The sequence below is a fragment of the Centroberyx gerrardi genome, chromosome 14 (genome assembly GCF_048128805.1).
Source record: "Centroberyx gerrardi isolate f3 chromosome 14, fCenGer3.hap1.cur.20231027, whole genome shotgun sequence".
Classification (NCBI taxonomy): domain Eukaryota; kingdom Metazoa; phylum Chordata; class Actinopteri; order Beryciformes; family Berycidae; genus Centroberyx; species Centroberyx gerrardi.
The window spans coordinates 6,861,902-6,881,704 of record NC_136010.1 but is presented as its reverse complement, the minus strand read 5'-3'; the positions used below and the strand labels follow the sequence as shown (position 1 = coordinate 6,881,704).

The 19,803-nt window shown below is 39.8% G+C and overlaps 1 protein-coding gene across 1 annotated transcript; it reads left to right on the top strand.

The window, feature by feature from the left end:
* The first annotated feature begins 3,459 nt into the window (after window positions 1-3,459).
* On the top strand, window positions 3,460-19,007 carry sgk2a (serum/glucocorticoid regulated kinase 2a). The gene is made up of 13 exons (XM_071923622.2): window positions 3,460-3,626; window positions 6,441-6,514; window positions 6,948-7,009; window positions 7,366-7,423; window positions 8,305-8,388; window positions 11,514-11,645; window positions 12,919-13,031; window positions 13,229-13,265; window positions 13,387-13,473; window positions 14,111-14,206; window positions 15,122-15,277; window positions 15,933-16,022; window positions 16,967-19,007. Exons 2-13 carry the CDS (start codon window positions 6,494-6,496, stop codon window positions 17,120-17,122), a joined length of 1,092 nt encoding a protein of 363 aa, XP_071779723.1. The 5' UTR covers window positions 3,460-3,626; window positions 6,441-6,493; the 3' UTR covers window positions 17,123-19,007.
* Window positions 19,008-19,803: the final 796 nt, after the last annotated feature.

The following is a 19,803-nucleotide window of genomic DNA, read 5'->3' as shown; positions in this document are numbered from 1 at the left end:
CCCTTGGTAAGAGGTTGATGGGAGGCAGAGAGAAAATGGTTGAAAGGCAGAAGAGACAGAGGAAATTAACAAAGGAAACAAAAGACTGGATGTAAGAACAAACTTAGGGAAGAGATGGAGAGGGTTGAGGGGAAAAATAAAAAAAAAACCAAGTGGCCAAAAAGAAAGTAAGAGGAGTTTAAATGCAGTAGACAAGGCTGGTCAGTGAAGCTCATTACAGCTTCGCGTTTTGTGCAATAAAAAAAGTCGAGACAGAGGTACTGTATCCGGTAACGCTTCATATTACAGCTCCCCTTTTTTGTTATTATACAGTAATTCATTACACAGTAAGAAAATATAATGGAAATGTCCAGTAAGCTGCTGCTGAATTAGTTAAAACTTGTGACAGATAAACCAGAAAACAGACTTATTTCATATTCTGAAGCATTAATAGTTTGTTTACCACCTCATAATTTACCAGGTTTTACTGTGCAGTTACATGAGAATAACAGAAAAGCAGGAGCTGTAATGTAAAGAGTTATCCTCTATTCTAATCTGAGTGAGAGAACAGCATGAAACAACACAATGGTTTGCGTTTTTATCTCTATATGCAAAAGATCTGAAATTATTTTTTTGTAATTCTTAACAGATGAAAAAAGAACACTTTGCATTGGCATTTTAGCACAATTGTGAAATCCAGAAGGATTTTACGCTGACGTTCCCATACTCGGTCACTAGAGAGTGCAAATTATCCACGTTTCAGCACTATAACATGGCTCTGAATCTAGAGAATATAGCAGTTTACATGTGACACAAACTCCATTCAAAGTGTGTTCTTCGAAATGTTTACATTTTATGTCAGAAATGGGTCAAACTGTTGTATGGATTTGATATCATTGTGAGATGAAAGTTATTTTACTGGAATGTTTTAAGGGCTCTTGGAATCTTGAATATTACTTCTTTCTGTGTCTCTCTGGTGGGATTCGTGTGTGTGTGCGTGCGTGTGTGAGTGTGTGTGTGTGTGTGTGTGCGCGCGTGGGTGTGTGTGCGTGTGTGTGTCAAAATAATCTTGGGTCACAAATGTCATTCAATCCATATGAATTAATAAATGTCCAAAGCTGTCTTGTCTGATTCCGGTCTCTTGTCTCTTGTGTGGTTTAACACACGTTGCAGAGTTGGAGTCAATGCATGAATGAACTCATTAATTCCAATTCAGCTGAGGAATTGGAATAGGAATATAAATATTTATAAATAGACAACTGACGACCACAAAAGGCATTTTAATCCTCCCTCATCTTGGGGTCCGGGGTGTTCAGTAACTCTGATTGGACTGGATTTTCATTCCAGTTAAACTTTACAGTGCTAGTTCCTACTGAAGCTGCTGTAGTGTTTGGTTGGATTCAATACCTGCAGACTATTGGGCATTGATGTAGTATTACATTTTTTAAAAAAGTGGGTAGACTATGACCTCTAGTCCAGACAAACAACCACCAATAGAAACAAAAATCAACTGGAGGAATTGGAATATGAAACAAAAACATACAGGAAACAGAACTGGAATTGAATTAGAATTTCAGAAAGTTTAATTTAATTCAATGAAATTCTGTGAAATTCAATTTTTTTCCCCCCACTGAATATCATAAAATGTTACAGGTTCCTTTCAGCTGCTATTTGATGCAGAACATGTAATAATAATACATTATGATTGAATGTATTTGATTTGTTTGTCTTATTTGATTCATCATGTTTGATTCATAATGTTTAGCAAGTCAAGACAAACTCTCTTAGAAGTGGATTTCATGGAATTGAATCATCATCATTTCCCATGCATTCTCTATTAATTTCATGAATGGCCCTGACCCTGCTGTGTAGGAGTGTGTGTGTGTGTGTGTGTGTGTGTGTGAGAGAGAGAGACATTTAGTGCTTGTGTGTGTGTTGTAATATTGACTATAAACCTTCTCTGGTTTACTCTGCTTATATCATGTCCCCCTATCGCCTGTATTGTCGTCAACAGTTGCCTGTGGTGGTGGCAGCTCTTTCACGCCCTTTCTGCTTTCACTGCTTATCTTGTTATTCCAGTGCAGGGCCACACACACACACACACACACACACACACACACACACACACACACACACACGCCACTGATAACCTGCTGCTCCAAACCCGTGAAAATGAAAGTTTTGACTCGTAAATGTTTTACACAAGACGAAACATTAGGTGTGCAGGTCTGGAGTTACTGTTTATCCTGCTGAAGGGAGGCCAAGGAGAGCTGGGACACCTCTGCTCTGCTCTTTTCAAAATAAAAGCACGCTTATTTGTTCATATACATTAACACAGCGATATCCAATCATCTGCCGTGCCAGGAGGGGTGCAGCAAGGAATTATGGGGCCTATGAGACTCTGGACCTCTCTACTCAAACACACCTCCATCCATTCATTTACTGATCAATTATCAGACACATCCCTAATTGAAATTCTGGGTTTTGGGTGGTACTCTTTCACCAGTAGTTCTCTGTTACAAATTTGTATAGGAAAGACAATTTTGTTTTACTTTGCACAGGAAAATCAGAGCCAATTATTTATTCCTGCTTGTTCCAGTTTGTTTTAAATAACACCACAGTTGCTGTATCATGTTTTTGAGAGTGTAACTAGAAAAACTAGAAATAAAACCATAAAATATCTATAAATATACATAGAGGACCACAAAAGGCATTTTAGTCCAGACACTTTAGGGTTCGGCCCTCATCTTGGGGTCCTGGGTGTCACCCCTGTTCGCCCCGCTGGGTGCCCCGGGCCAGGAGTATGCAGATTTTCATTCCAGTCAAACACTACAGCAGCTGATTTCACTGAGTCGCTCCCCTCTCTCTGACTGAAGTAATGCTAGTTACTGAAATCAGCTGCTGTAGTGTTTGGTTGGAATATAAACCTGCAGACTGTTGGGCAGTGATGTAGTATTAAATAAACAAAAAAAAAGTCTGTAGACTATGACCTCCAGTCCAGACAAACAACCACCAATAGAAACAAAAATCAATTAAATTTTCAGAAAAGCATTATTCCCTGAAAAGACCCTATAGGCTAATTTCTGTTTGATACTACTACTTACTACTATGTCTGTTATGAATTTACATCATCAAGATTGACGTCAGGCTAAATAAGGTGAGTATAACTGTTTCACACAGATAAAATGGCGGGTAAACAAATCTGATGAAAGTTTTATTTTGATTTACAACATACTTTTATTTTGAAGGCGAGCCGCGAAAACCAGAAGTGAAATTCTTGTCCCGTCTGGGCCACCCACTTCTCTCCTCATCTCCTCCTCCAACACACACACACACACACACACACACACACACACACACACACACACACACACACACACACACTACACTGACAGTCCTAACCTTGCCCCGCCCCTTTTTTTGCCCTAACTTTTCATCAATGATTCACCCTGCTGCCAGCCTGCCCGTTCATGACGGAACCTCTGACCGTCTACAATAATCATCGGCTGGGATTTATTTAGTAAAAGCTGACCCCAGATCCGCCTCACGCGCCCTCCTGTGACAGAGAACAACAGTGTTTGACGGCTCTCTCCTGTCAGACAGCAGACCCGCTGCTCTCCTCTCTGCCTGCACTCAGCTGGACGCAGGTGAGCAAACATTATCGATTTCTTATTGACTGCAATGGATAATCTGCCCAGAATCTGCTTAATCCTAAATAAAACTTACTTTTTTTAATGTTTGGGAATGAAATATGTCTGCTGAGAAATATTTGTTTCCTTGTCAGTTGAGCTGTTTCTAGTTTTCCATAATGAAAAGTCATATTCCTATAATAATCCCATACAGATTTATAGTGTCTGTGCTAATCAATAGTGCGTTTATAGTGACCTTTCTGTACTCCTGTGGTATCACTATAACATTTTCTATAATATTCCTGTAAGGATTTATAGTGTGATACTCAATAGTGACTTTATAGTGACCTCATTGTACTTTATGGTATTTATGCTCTATGGTATCACTATAATATTCCTATAATATTCCTATAGGAAGTTGTTCTATCTGAGGTAATCAGTAGTGAGTTTGTTATACTCCGATGGTATTACTGTATTTTATATAATATTCCTATAGAGACTTAAAAGTGTCTGTGGTATAGTGACCTCATTGTACTTTATTGTATTTATCTCCTATAGTATCACTATAATATTCCTATAGAGATTTATAGTGTCTGTTGTTCTCAATAATGCCTTTATAGTGACCTTATTGGTATCGCTATAAAATCCCTGTAATATTCCTATAGCGACTTATAGTTTTGTTGTGAAACTTGTATACTGTCCTTCTAAAATTCATCATAGGATTACTATAGTTCTTTATCATAAGGGTTTTTATATTTGTGAAAGAAAACTATCTGTGCTGAGAAATCAGTGGCAGATGAGGTACTTGTAGTTTCAAACTTTTCCCTTAATGAAAGGTCATATTCCTATAATATTTCTTATAGGGACTTATAGTGTCTATGGCACTCAATAGTGATAGTAATAGTGATAAATGCTTATAATGACCTTATTGTACCTTATGGTGTTTAACTCCAGTAGTATCACTATAATGTTCCTATAGTGACTTTGAGCTTTGCTGTGATATTTGTATAGTATCCTTCTAACATTCATTATAGGGTTACTGTACTTCTTTTTCGTCAGGGTCTCTATGTTTGTGAAAGAAAACTATTTGTGCTGCGAAATGTTTATTCAGTAGCAGGTGAGCTCTTTGTAGTTTCAAACTGTTATCGTGCACTGTGACAGATTTTTGGAGGCTGTTCTGTCAGTCACTGCCTTCCCCCTTTCGACAAAAAACAGCTTCGTCTTTTTCTCAAGACGTTTTCCCATAGTGTTGTTGGCACAGACAGCTTCATGTGGAAGACAGTCCCTCATTACTGAAACTGTGAAAATATGACTTAAAATTGACAAGTGTGCAATGATCATTTGAAAGCACTTTAAACTGCTTTAAATTGCTTTCTATGCTGTTATTTGTTTTAATCAATCCAGTTCAGGAAGTTCAGCAAGCAGAATTTTTTTTCAAAATTCAATTATTGAACATTTTGTCTAATAAGTTTGGCATATGCAAACTATGAAGAGATAACTGAGGATGCATTGTCTTAAGCATATATACCGTATTCAATTTTCTGTTTACGTTTTTTGATTGAATTACACTCGCTCTGTTGTTTCAATCTAAACTGGCAGCTTTGGGCCATGAAATATGTCGATCTATTTCCTTCTTGTAAATCTACAGGTGATAAAACTCTGTTGGTGGATGCAGCTTGGTCAAATGGAAAATTTCAAATAATGTTGATGCATAGCATGGTTGTAAAGGCCACGATTCATGGACACATTTCTGAGGCAACAGAAATGAGCAACATTGCCTTCAAACGTGTAAGAATTGAGAAAGAAATGTGGTTAACACTATGAAGAAATGAAAGGTTTTATTCCAAAATATGATTCATCCATTTTGGAATATGAAGAGTGTTAGATGATGTTCATTGCTCGGTAGTTAAAACTGCAAATGGTTACATCTGAAATTTAATATTTTGTACATAAAGTTCTCCAGATTGCTAATAACCTCTTTAGTAATTGATAGTGAGTGTTACTTTCACACTACAGCGATTGGTTTCTCAGAGTAGTGTGTCATGTTTTTTCAGAAGGTAGATATCTAATTTCAGATTAAAATACTGTCAAATACTGTTAGTTATCTTTGTCGGTGGAAGTGTATTGATTTGATATTGATCTTTGTCACCTCCAAATGTCTGTTATCATGACTTTATCAATCCAAAAGCAATCTGATGAAGAATTTCTGGGCAAAATTATTGGCAAAATTCGATTTCAACAAAAAATGTTGTGGTGTTCAGGTCTATAAACGGGTAAATAGCTCCTGTTGAAGCAATGTTACCATTTATTGGCATAATTATGTTTTGTGTGTGTGTGTGTGTGTGTGTGTGACCTAGGTCATCCTGCACGTTTTGACAGACGTGAGAATGACAAAACAATATTTACCATGTAATCGTGTTCACTGATACAGACCCTCCACCCCACCCCACCCCACCCCACCCCACGCCAACACACACACACACACATACACACACACACACACACACACACACACACACACACACACACACAGGATGTCCTTCATTGTGCCTTTGTTGTTCCAGCATCTTGTTCCAAACCGGAGCTACCAGTTCCTCTGGATCCAGGATGGGGCAGCAGCAGATTCAGAAACACACACACACACACACACACACACACACACACACACACACACACACAAAAGGGTAGTACCCAGCTCAAGCCTCATGGGAGGAAATCCGTGAATCGCTGACCACATGATCCTCAGCTGCTCATGGTCCCTTCTTCTTCTTCTTCTTCTTCTTCTTCTTCTTCTTCTTCTTCTTCTTCTCCTCCTCTCCTCTCCTCTAACAGACCTGTGAAACACTGATGTTGGGTCCTCAGTGGAAGTGGAATGGACGATAGCCATGGCACACTGTACCAGTAATGTGAGCGACTTCACTGCTTTATCTCTGTGTTTCGGTTTTTGCATTTGTCAGGGATTCTCACTGTGTCTCCGCTCAGGATCCAAACAACACAGATTCAGTCTATTTTCAGACCAAGGCTCATCAACATGTGACAGTAGACCCACTAGAAATATGCCTACAATCCATTTTGGGTCCCAGTTTTAAGAAAGGGTTATTTGTCTAATATTGTCTCATCTGTCTTAAAGGAAAAGCCACCCTAAAAAACTTCACATTTTGTCTTCACCATTTTCCCCTAGGCAACATTCAGTTTAATTTAATTGGGGATGTCGAATGGTGAAAGAAAGTGATAGTTAATGTGTTTTTAAGTGATTTGTGTGTCTTTAAGCACATCAGTGTAAAGTGAGTGTTTTCCGTCATGGCCTTCAGCTGGTGTGTGTGTGTCTTTGTCTTCCAGCTGCGGTCTCCGTCCTCCCCGTCCCGTGACGATGTCAACCTGGGGCCTTCAGCAAACCCACAGTCAGTAGCTCTCTCTCTCTTTAACGCAACGCATGGAGGATTTTCTCGTTGAGATATAGCTGTCTAATCCAGCATCAGCAAAAACAAACTATTGATGTCAGAATCACCTGCTTTGAGCTTTTACTTTTACTTTCAGGAGTCTCGTTATTGAGAATTCCCACACAAAACATCTTTAAAAATACACATATTTTTTTTTAGAATATATCAAAACACAGATTCTTGAAGAGCAGAGATGAAAGGCTGTGGATAGATGGGACACACAGCCATACAGACGTCCAGTGCTTTGGAGGTTATTGGCTATGTTTTGTGTAATTCTGCCAATCATATAACACATATTATTCCTCTGTTTTTTTCAGTGCCAGGCCCACGGACTTTGATTTCTTGGCTGTCATTGGCAAAGGGACCTTTGGAAAGGTAAGACAGTTCTATCTATCTATCTATCTATCTATCTGTCTGTCTGTCTGTCTATCTTATCTACTTTTCAAAATTTCATTTATCCATTGAGGTTTTTGCTCCAACTGGTCACATATCAGGACTGACCTCAGGTTTTTGACGCATGGTTGCAAAGTTAAGGACGTCATCAAATGAAAAAACGTACAGTAGGAACGAACTGTGTGTTTTGTACGGATAGGAGATTTCGTGAATTGGATGTGCTCCAAATGCAAACGGTATTCTGGTGCCACTGGTACACATTTTGGAGAGAAGCATCGATTAATAGAAACCATTTCAGTCTTTTGACCTTGTGTGTGTGTGTGTGTGTGTGTGTGTGTGTGTGAGAGAGAGAGAGAGAGAGAGAGAGAGAAAGTGGGCTGTTGCTGACATTGCAGACAGGTCAGAGAGAGTCTACCTGCTGACTGCTGTCTGATCAAAATGTGCTGCCGGCTCCATGAATCATTAACTTTATAGTCTGAGGCCTGCTAAGGTTACCTGAACATCATCCAGGACGAGGAATAACAAAATACCAGAAAATTGAAATGCCATAACAGCAGTATTTAGAAGTACACAGCATTAGAAAACACCGAACTTCTCATAGTATTACTTTCTTCTGTCGTCCGTTTTGTGTTTCTACATGAAAATGTCACTGCTGTTGTCCGGACCTTTTTTCTTTGTATCAACAGACTTCTCAGATTTCTCAGTGTCATCTGTTTCCACAGATCACGTATCTGTGTTGTGTGTGTGCGGTCGCTCGGCGCCGCTCACACGGGGACTCGATGTAACGTCTTGATAGCAGAGTGTCGAGATGGAGGCGCAGGGTGTTTACCAAACAAACCGCTAACAAACAAACCTCCATGCAGGTGCTGCTCGCCAAACTCAAAGCCGACAGCAAGTTCTACGCCGTCAAAGTCCTGCAGAAGAAAGTCATCCTGAAGAAGAAAGAGGTGGGCTCTGCTGGCACACTGACACACGTCTTCAATGCCACTCTTTCCTGTTTTATGTCAGCTTTTATGTCTTCTGGCCAAGCGGCAGAGCCAGAATTCATCATCATTTTCACCTAAAAAAGTTAGTTATGAACACAAAGTGAACCTTCACACCAACCAAAACCTCACTCGAGCCTTAATGCCGAAACCAGAACCTTAAAAAAAAGACAAAAGAAAATATCATGATCATTGATTTTAAGAGATACAGCACTTTTGACTTGGCCAAAAAGTGAAATGATGTCATGGAAAATAACATTGCAGAGTGGATTATGCTGCTTTGAGTGAATGAATGAATCAGTATAAATTGAAAGAAAGAAAGAAAGAAAGAAAGAAAGAAAGAAAGAAAGAAAAAGAAAGAAAGAAAGAAAGAAAGAGTGAATGAATGAATCAGTATAAATTGAAAGAATGAAAGAATGAAAGAAAGAAAGAGTGAATGAATGAATCAGTATACATTGAAAGAAAGAAAGAAAGAAAGAATGAATGAATCAGTATACATTGAAAGAAAGAAAGAAAAAAAGAAAGAGTGAATGAATGAATCAGTATACATTGAAAGAAAGAAAGAAAGAATGAATGAATGAATCAGTATACATTGAAAGAAAGAAAGAAAGAATGAATGAATCAGTATACATTGAAAGAATGAAAGAAAGAAAGAAAGAGTGAATGAATGAATCAGTATACATTGAAAGAAAGAAAGAAAGAAAGAAAGAAAGAATGAATGAATGAATGAATGAATGCATAACTTTGACACACATGCATGAATACATTATGTTGTCTGAGTTAGGAAGTGATTGGACAGAAAGAAGTTAATACGTATGCGGTTATTATCAGGCGATAAAAACACATATTTGAATGTTAAACTTCTCACAGTGAGCCAGGAGAACATGACATGTTGGATCTGAAGTGTGTGTGAATTTGTCTGAGTGTTATTATTAGTGAAGAGTCTTCAGCAGGCCGTTTCTGACGGAGCGATACCATCTGAATCTTATCTAATCTGCAGCTTGTTTCTGTCCTTTGTACTGACGCTGGCTTTTTACAACTCCCACAGAATAAACCAGGCTGCTGTGTTTGTCTGACAACACAGACGAAATATCTGATCAAACGCACTTGTAGTCCAATCTGCTGTTAAATCAGGCTTTTCGTCTGAAGTGCAGCTGTTTGAGAGGCATTTTGCCAACATGGTAAAGCCAGGTGATGTTATGGGTCAGCTCAGGTTGTTTGGTGTTCAGAGGAGAGAGATTTGTGCGCTTCACTCCTCTGTCAGTCTTTCTGTTTTCTGTGAAGGATTCAGCACTGGTGCAACGTACAAAAATACAAAGAAACCTATAGTAAAAAAACACTTCAGAGGACAGATGAATGTGGTGATTTTCCACTCACTACTGTCTGAATGTGGACTGTCGGTGTTGAAAACGTCACAGACCGTCTCTGCTGTGGGAGGGAAACTGTTCCTTTACTTTTCACATGGTTCTGTTATTTTTCGTGGGGTTTGCACTGCAGATTTCTTTCTCTCACAGTGTTTCCCAGGGCTGATCATGGTCTACTTTCTCCATTCACACACTAGATTTAGTTAGGGTTTGACTGATGTGGAGTTTTTCAAGACCAATACCAATATGTTTAGACTGAAGTGGTGGATAGATTTTGTGCCGACATTCACTATGTTTAAATTTGACCATCTTCATGCCAAAAAAATGAGAAAGATTTGATGTTTTCCCCCCAGACGTTTGTTATTGTCAGGGTGGAAAAGCCTCTGAAACAGCATTTAGACCAGACTAATGAAATACTTTCCTCTTCAATGGTAGGGGAAATTCTGGGATACATTAGGCCTTTAAATGAAGAATTAATTCACAAAACAAAACATCATTAAACAGCGTTGGACGACGTCACTGGCCGATATTTTATATTTTAGAAAAGGCCGATATCGGACGATATATCGGTCTAAACCTAGATTTAACATCATTTAACAAATCAATTCAAATATTATGGGGATTTAAATTGAAAAATAGGTAAAAAAAACAACAAAAAACACACTCAAATATAGAGGATGCCAAAAAACAGAAAAGATTTACTGCATTTTTGTCAGGACAGATTTATTGTCTGCTCGACTGGGTTATTTCTGGGATCTGGGATCTACGATAGAAAACCCGTCTCTCTTTCTCTGGTGTTTCTTTTAGCGACTACATCAGAGTTTTATCGTTTCTCATCCGCAGCCCAGAGCTGCTGCCGATGTGATGCTGTGGTTTGTGACGGCACAGAGAAACAGATGGAGTTTCTGTTCTCCTTCTCTCCTCGTGTCTTCTGGTTCAATACTGCTTTGTCCTCCTCTCCTCCTCTTCCTCCTCTTCCTCCTCCTCCCTTGTGACTCTACCACTCCTTCTCATTTCCCTCGTGACTCTTCTTCTCTCCGACTCCGTTGGTCCGATTCTCCACTCCTCTGTTCCTCTCCTTTCTCCCCTGCGTCCAGTTCCTCATCCTCTTTCTTTGTCTTTACTCTCTCTCTCTTCCTCTCACACTTCTCTTTCTGCCTTTGCAGCGTCCTTCTCACTGCATTCCCTCTTCCTCCTCCTCCTCCTTTTTTCCTGAGCATCTCCCCTTCTCTGCCTCTGCCCATTGAGGTTTAACTCAACCAGTGCGATTATTTCTGCCTCCAGAGCAACTCCGCCTCAGAGAAAACTTTGTACTAAAATAAAACTCCAATCTGCTTTCTACCTCTTTCCAACCCACCTGCCTCTTTACCCACTCCACCTTCTTCCCTCCACCCCGTTTTCTTTTTTTTTTGTCTTTTCCTTTCTCCATCTTTTTTCTCTCCTCATCTCCATTCTACCAGTCTAGTGGTCTAGTCATTAAAAGCGTCCACGTGTCCAAGTGTCAGTAGAAGACCTTTATCAAGACATTTCTCATGGCATGTTATATGTCATGAAATGCCTTGATACAAGTCTTGTACTGAAGGAAGTAGAAGACACAGCAGAGGTGAATTTTGTGTGTGGGAATGAACCATTCAGAGCCAGCAGGACACCTATATTTGTTTCCCTTCACTATCTTTACCCTCTCTCCATCTCTTTGTTGATGTCTTCGTGTTTCTCCTCCTGCAGCAAAAGAACATCATGGCAGAGAGGAACGTGCTGCTGAAGAGTCTGAAACACCCGTTCCTGGTGGGGCTTCACTACTCCTTCCAGACCCCCGAGAAGCTCTACTTCGTCCTCGACTACGTAAACGGGGGAGAGGTGCGTGTCTTAAACTGAAAAAAGAATAAAACTGAATAAATCAAAACAGACTGTACTGTCTAACTGAGACTGTAGAATTGACTTTGGCACAGACTACATGGCCCGGTTTCCCAAAAACAACAGAGAATCATGATTTTGCCAGTTGACTTACAGAAGAGTAAAAATGATGTTCTGCGGTTTTTCCACTGATGACCTTTTGGTTCCTCATTTGAAATCAATTGAATACTCAGTGGGATAGAAAATGGCTGCCACAGATGGGAGCTGTGACATCAAGTGAAAGTAAAGGAGACATGTGGCCTGATTTATTATGTTGCATCTTGTGATTCTCGTTGATGTCCGTTTATCGCCTTCACCAAAAGAACTGAATTAAAGGTGCTACATATAGCATTTTAACATCAATACATCTTTTACCACGTTCATTTTGAGATTTTTGGTGTAATAAACAAACGAAAAAAATGCTGAAAACATTGTCTGCCTCTACACTGCATTTTACATTGTGTGGGCCGGGTTGGATTTGGCAGGATAGGTTTACGGCACAAAGGGAGATTGCTTTACGGCACAAAAGAGGAAGAGGGCGCTGTTCATCCATTGCAAATGGAGCAAGTGTTGATGTAAAGGTGCTACACATGGCACCTTTAATTATCAGTTGAATTAAATTGCTGGGCAAAATAGTCGTATAAACATGGATTGAGTTTGATTTGACTTATTTTGCCAGGGTTGTACACTTTTTTAAGGCTATAAATAAAGTGCAGCTCACCTTGAATAACATGCAATATATTTTAGCCCAGGTCTGAAATGACCAGACCGCCCGGCTGTTGTTCCTCCATCATATTCCTGTACAGTTTGCTTTCCTGTGGCTCAGCTGGGACGCAGCAGGCTGGACTGTAACAATGTTCCTAATAAGTAATCCTTTATTTATATCAAATCAGCCAAAGCCTGGCAGGCTGCCAGCAGCAGCGCCCCTCTGTGACTGCTTTCCAAACACACAGGTCCCACAAGCAGTTAACCCCCTGCCCCGGCCCCACTGCCACGGCTCTGACTCACACTTTTATTGTCTCTTTCATCTCAGTTATGTAACATTTGAATAGAAATTAATCTCTCACCTCTCTCTCTCTCTCTTGCTTTCTTTCTCCCTCATTCTGTTGTTTTGTCTGTGTCTCTCCAACCCCCACTTTACTTTTCTGTCTTCTCCAACATCTTCTCTTTCTTCCCCTCCCTTTCATTTCTCCCTCCATCCTCTCTACACTCTGTCAATCTCTCTCTCTCTCTCTAGTTGTTCTTCCACCTCCAGAGAGAAAGGTGTTTCTCTGAGCCCAGAGCGAGGTTCTACACTGCCGAGGTAGCGAGCGCCATCGGCTACCTTCACTCTCTCAACATCGTTTACAGGTCAGACACACACACTCACACACACCCACTTCATAAAATACATTGCCCTGCTAACCCTAAACGTAGCCCAACACCATTTACACACTCAAACAGCAGAAGCACAAAGGATTGTAATTGTAAAACACAAAACAATAAATCTGCAAATTATCCGTTTATACTCTCTGCCCTACTACTCTGTTTATTCTTGTCTTCTGCAGAGATCTGAAGCCAGAGAATATCCTCTTAGACTCTCAAGTAAGTCAGATTCACTTCAGTGCCTTCAAACTGTAAACTCTGAAACCCATATTTGTATGCTTTTTCTGTAAATATCAATTTGTACAACTTAAATATAAGTACATGCTTGTGTGTGTTATAGGGCCATGTGGTGCTGACAGACTTTGGGCTTTGTAAAGAAGGTGTAGAACCGGAGACAACCACCTCGACTTTCTGTGGGACCCCAGAAGTGAGTAAATTAAGTCTAAAAATACACATAGATACAGGAACATCCCATCAGAAAGTTGTGTGACAAAACTGTTGGGGGTTCCAGATGTGTTTAAACTTCTCCTGGGGGACTTTTTCAACTGACTGCAATTTTGTGGTGTAGAGGTAGTCCTTGGCTATTTTCTTTACCACAGATTTACTGGGAAAAGTGACCCAACATTTAGTAGTTGGGTCAGTATGTGAATAGTTTGTGTGCAAGGAAAGGTTGTACGTCAGTAGTAGTTGTCAAGGAAAGGTGGGATGCTTTTTGTTCGCCTCTCTCACTCATATTTTCCCGGCTGGATCATGGATTTAAAGACAATCTCCCTCTAAACTCTAAAAGATAGGAAAGTGAAAAAGTGCCAGTTACAGAGTGAACCACATAAACCAGTGACATGCTGCTTATTTATTACAAAAAAAACCTCTTTGCTGCCGTCTGTCGGTTGAGTATTTCTTGTCACTTGTCTGTGAAGTTTACAGTCTTTTTCCTCTCATTTTTGTTTTTTTCTCCCTCCCTTCTTCTTCTTCTTCTTCTTCTTCTTCTTCTTCGATCTCTCTCCCTCCTGCTGCTCACTTTGCACTATTTCTTTTTCTCTTCTTGCATCCGTCTCTGTCTGCAGTACCTGGCACCAGAGGTTCTTCGTAAAGAGCCGTATGACCGGACAGTAGACTGGTGGTGTCTGGGAGCGGTGCTGTATGAGATGATCTACAGCCTGGTATGTCTGTTTGTGTGTGTGGAGGTGCTTTGTGAGCCTATTATTTGTGTGAACCAGAGGTGTGACCAAGTCAACTTTGCTCGAGTCCCAGGTCAATCTCTAGTCTTGAGGCACAAGTCTCAAGTCTAAATGTAGAACACCAAGTCAAGTCAGAACAAATCAAGAGTCCAGTATCAATTTCTATCTTAAAGAAAACTAAATATCTAGGACTTTTCAATGCAATATGGTTTTAATAGGATAAAAACTTGGTAAGAGCATCATGAGTTTGATTTCTATAATCAGTTTCAACTTTCAGTTTAAATAACTTCAATCATTCCATACAAATTCAGAAAACAGAATTTAAATTCAGTCGTCTGCCGGAACAAATCTCATCACTTTCAATCTAAGTCATTTACACAAACACAAGATCTCAAGTCAAGACTTTAGAAACCTTTTCAAGTCATCAAAGTACAAGTCAAAGTCAAGTCCCAAGTCCCAACTTGACTTGACTTTAAGTCCCAAGTCAGCAGAACCCAAGTCAAGTCTCAAGCAAATAAAATTGAGACTCGCGTCCAGGTCATGTGATTTGAGTCCCCACCACTGGCATTAACTCTCCATCTTCCAGTCTCTAGCAGCATGTAGTTGAGTGGAGTGAACTCGCTTTCATCCTGCAGTTATGCCATTGTGTGTGTATGCATACATATATTTTGCATTGCTATTTTTCTATATGAATTTGTATAACCTCTCCCTCCTCCAGTCCGCCTATATAATCACACATAACTAAAGTACGACTTGTTGATCCTTAATTACAACTACGATAGATGATGAAGGGCTTTAAAGTATAAAACCATGGTTCTGGGAAAGGTTACCATAAGTTTACTGGTTCCTTACCAGTTAATTTAACTTCAATTTTATATTTGTGCTCACTCCCCCCAGCCTCCGTTCTACAGTCGTGACGTTGGTGAAATGTATGATGGGATCCTGCACAAGCCGCTCCCGCTGCCTCCTGGGAAGTCGGACGCCGTCTGCTCCCTGCTGCTGGGTCTGCTGCAGAAGGACCAGCACCGACGCCTCGGGGCCATCGCCGACTTTGTGAGTGTCCAGAGTCAAATATCACTCACAAAAATATGACTCTTTCCAACTGTGCATTAAATGTATAAATACTTGTTTCCTGTAGTTTGGACTGCAGTTATTCTGTATGTGTAAAGAAAAGTGGTCCACTGATATCTGGTTTAAATCTAAATTAAGGACATGCTGTCAAATCAAGAACACTCATATTACAGAACCTTATGTTATTAAATGTACCCAGAAGTCATAGATCTCTTTGTGTACAGTTAAGGTGATTTACATTAGCGTTAGCCACTGAAACAGATAGGTTTCATAATACTCCTGAATATGAGTCTATTTGGGAGAAATTGATTAATTTCATGTTCTACTGTCTGGCATATATTGATCTAAGAAATTATTATGAAAAAGTTGACCAAGATGCCAAAAGTGTCATCACTGTCATAGTATTAAGCAGCAGGCTGTGTAGACGACTGTTACAGCTCTTCTACAATTGAACATTTATATTTTGAACATCTATGGGTGCATATTTTCACTCTTGACATTTAGTGTCCACAAATGAATCAGTCTGAATATTTACAGAAAACGGCTGCAGGTGGAGGCTGTCGAAAGGAAAGCAAATGACATTGCACAGTGTAATTGCACTATATCCATATGATGTATAATTCTTTTTTTTTTACAGTTAGAAATAAAGAACCACGTCTTTTTCTCTCCAATCAACTGGGACGATCTTTACCACAAGAGAATCACTCCTCCTTACAACCCAAACGTGGTGAGTTGTTTCGGCCGTCTGCCTGTCTGTATCCTGTAACTGCTCTTTTTGTATAAAACCCCGTCTGTCTCTGCAGCCTGTCTGTCTGTCTGTCAGCTGATCCACCTCCCTCTGTGCATGACTGTTTTTCTGTCTGACTGCTCCTGTAAGCATCCCCACATGGCGACGCTGCCTCTTCTTTTTGACTGCCAACCTGTCTTTTCTGTCTTTTCCGTCTGTCTGATTGCAGTTTCATCCCCAGCACACTGAGTCTGTCTAGACGGTCTTGTCACTTGAGTCTGCCTTCTCAAAATATCTCCTCAATAATCCTCCACTTTCCCTCGAGCCGTTTCCCCAACACCTTTTCCAGCGGGACCGTCCTATACAGACGCCTCTTGATTCTTCTCTAAATCTCAGTAACTTCACTTGTTTTCTTTAATCCCTCAATCCTCACTTTCAGAAAGGCCTCACCTGTCCCAACTCTCCTTTATAAATGGTGTCATATTCTTTACACAGTTTTGTATCCCTACTAATTTCCTTTCCTTGTCTGGTCAGTTTTCCCTTCAAGTCTTCCCTGTCTATTTCTTTTGTTTTTCCTAAAAACCCAACATACAAGTTCACAGTTTAAAGTTGTAATCAGTGAGATGGTGTTTTTAAAAAAATTTGGATCACTGCTCATGGTAATTAACTGCTGAGAGTTCTTCTTCTGTTTATTCCAAACAAACTGCTGTTGCGGCAGGAAATGTAATAGGATTTTTCCCAGGAAAGAGCTACCAGACACCGGGTGTTTAGAACAGCACATGTAGAAGATTTAATGAACTGGTTATAGGTTGAATCACTATTATATCAATCGGCGATAGAGAGAAGCAAAACTGACTTTTATTTATAGGAACATGTTGCAGATTACTACCTTAAAATTTACGCTTTCTCAATCATTCCTCTCTTCTTCGTGTCTCGTTTTGCAGAAGGGCCCAGCGGATACGCAGCACATTGACCCGGAGTTCACGAGAGAGATGGTTCCCAACTCGGTGAGCCGGACCCCCGAGCTCAACGCCAGCACCAGCTCCAACAACGCCTTCAACGGGTTCTCCTACGTCTCCAACGAGGACAGCTTCCTGTGAGGCGGCAGGCTCCCGTCCAACAGGCCTGGGCAAAATTAGACAAACGAGTGTTTCAAATATTTGAAGAGCAAGGAGGTTCCTGATTCAACTTATCTCAAGAGTGATTATATCTCTTTTGAAGCTAGATGTCTGGAAAGTAAAAGCACTTCATGTAGAAGTCCCACACTGAATCCATCCTGTATTGGTGCTGCAGGTTTTCCTAATTATTCCTTTTGGGGGTGTAGCAGAAAGTGTGGGAAAAGAGAGCATGTAAAAAGCGGGACGCCTGCGATGGCTACATCTATAGTTCAAATATGTGAAACCTTTTGCCTAGTCTTTTTCCCCGGTCTACTGTCAGACAGGAGTCTCATACCATCATGGAAGAATTACCAGAACACACAGGGACCGCAAGCACTAAGATCATCTTTAAAATACAAAGGAAATTATCACTATTCCATTGATTTACAATGGAATGAAGATGATGTAAGGCTGGATTTACACAAAATATCCGGCTTTTAATTCTTTTTGGCACAGACCTGATCTGGTTGTGTCTGTTTAAATGGAGAAACCACACTGAATCTTTTTTTTCTGTTTAGAAAGCCATGGAAAAATGTGTCTTCCAGTGTAAATACAGTCTTAGTGCTACAATCCCTTGTCATAGAAAAAGATTTGAATTTATATATTTCTTATTACAACATAATAACCTATGGGTTCGATAGAGCTTTGAACCAGGGGATTGACATCTTTTCAGCCAGGAAACCAAATGAAAAAGGCTCAGGGACCCACGCTTGAAAAATGTTGTCACGCCCTGCTGCCTGCTGTAACACTGCTGCGAGTAACATTTTAACATCAGTAGATCATTACCACATTACCTTTGAGACATTACTATAGTACCTTAAACATGTTTATCCTCTTCAGGAAAATGAAAGTCAATGAAATCTCAACCATGGTCTCATTTGTTTATAGTAATTATACCAAGGTATCACAATTCATTTTATGATGATATATTGATGTTATGATGCTACATGGAGCACTTTAAAAAATGACAGTCGACTTTTCTTTTTTTTTTGGGAATGTCCAATTCTGTTATCTGGAGATTATTTTAGCCTGTAGATAGTAGATGATGGTGTTGATTCATTTTGTTTTTTGACATGTAAAGTCAGCAGTCAACCGTTCATGTTATAAAAAAATATGTAACATCTGTACATACTTAAGCAGCTTGACACTAGGATGATGTAGCAATGTAATGATATCAAAGTATAACATGAAGCGCCTCTCTGCCTGGGAAATGTAACTTAGCTAACCCCTCCCCCGCCTACTGAGGAACTGCAACTGGATGATTGAAGGTGCTTGATATTGATACCAAAGGATGATACAGTCCAACTTAAATCACTTCTGTTTAACCCAAACAAACATTTATTTTACTTTTCTGATCTCATTCCTACATTCTGAAAAACCATGCTTACACATTACATTTGATGTAGAAACTATTCTATTCAAATTCCCAGTAGACACAGCACACCACTATTTCCCTTAGAGGGTTTTAATGTCTCAGGGTTTTAATGTTGTATCAGATACGAAGAACAAGAACACTAACAGGAAACCGGAAAACAACAAATCTCATTTACTTTGTGTAAATTGTCTAAATCAGTAATGAAACCTACTCCAGGGGAAACAGTGCATGGTAACCCTTCCTGTTCCACCTCTAGTCTTATGAAACTGTGACCATGCGTGCCAAGCTGTTATTCCCTGACTGATCCTGTAAACAGAGAGGCTGACATTAAAGAGTGTTGAGTCACGCTGCCGTCAGCGTCACAGCTGGCCGACTGAAGCAAAGATCCAAGTCTGTATGTGTGTGTGTACATAGAAAACGTATCAATAAATCAAACAGTTGTCAAAACATTTACATGTTCTTTTGGATGAGCAGTTAATTGTGCGTGCATAACAGAAACAATGTTATATGTAAGTATTGTAAATAACCTATTAGTGACCAGCTACTAAATGTTGTATGTTAACAAAAATCTCCACACCTTAGTGACGGGCTGGAGTGAAATATGGAGGGATTACGGACAGAAGATGGTTCTAAACAGTAGGGTTAGACCGATATATCGAAGATCGGATATTGGCCAGTGAATGTTACCCACCGCTGATATGATGGAGGTGAAGATATGATTTCACTCAACAGATTCAGTCTGTAAAACCCGCAGTGAAACCTGCCTCACCCCACTTTAAGGAGCTGCTAATTCACCTAAAAGAATTTCATTAGTAAGTGTTTCAATGGAGAGTTGTAGTGTCCCGCGATGGTCTGAATTCTTGTAATTTGGGGGATTTTTTTGGGACTGAAAATGGTTACATTTAAATACACAGATTATAAAATACAAATATTATATGCAATATAAATATTGGCTATTGGAAGCTTAAATCCCAAAATATCGGTATCGGCACTGGCCTTCCAAAACATCGGTTGAACCGTACTAAACAGTAAATGTGTCAATTATACAAACTGTATTTGATTGTACATATAGTAGTACAATAAAAAAAAAGCTGCCTTTTGTGGGAGAAATACAGTACATCTCAATACAACGACATCACATTAATAGATTTTCATTTTCCACATATAGCCGTTTTCTTACCACACTAGGCTCAGTAGCTCCAGTCACAGAGACATTATGAGCACACATGTTCACACAAGAAACCTTATC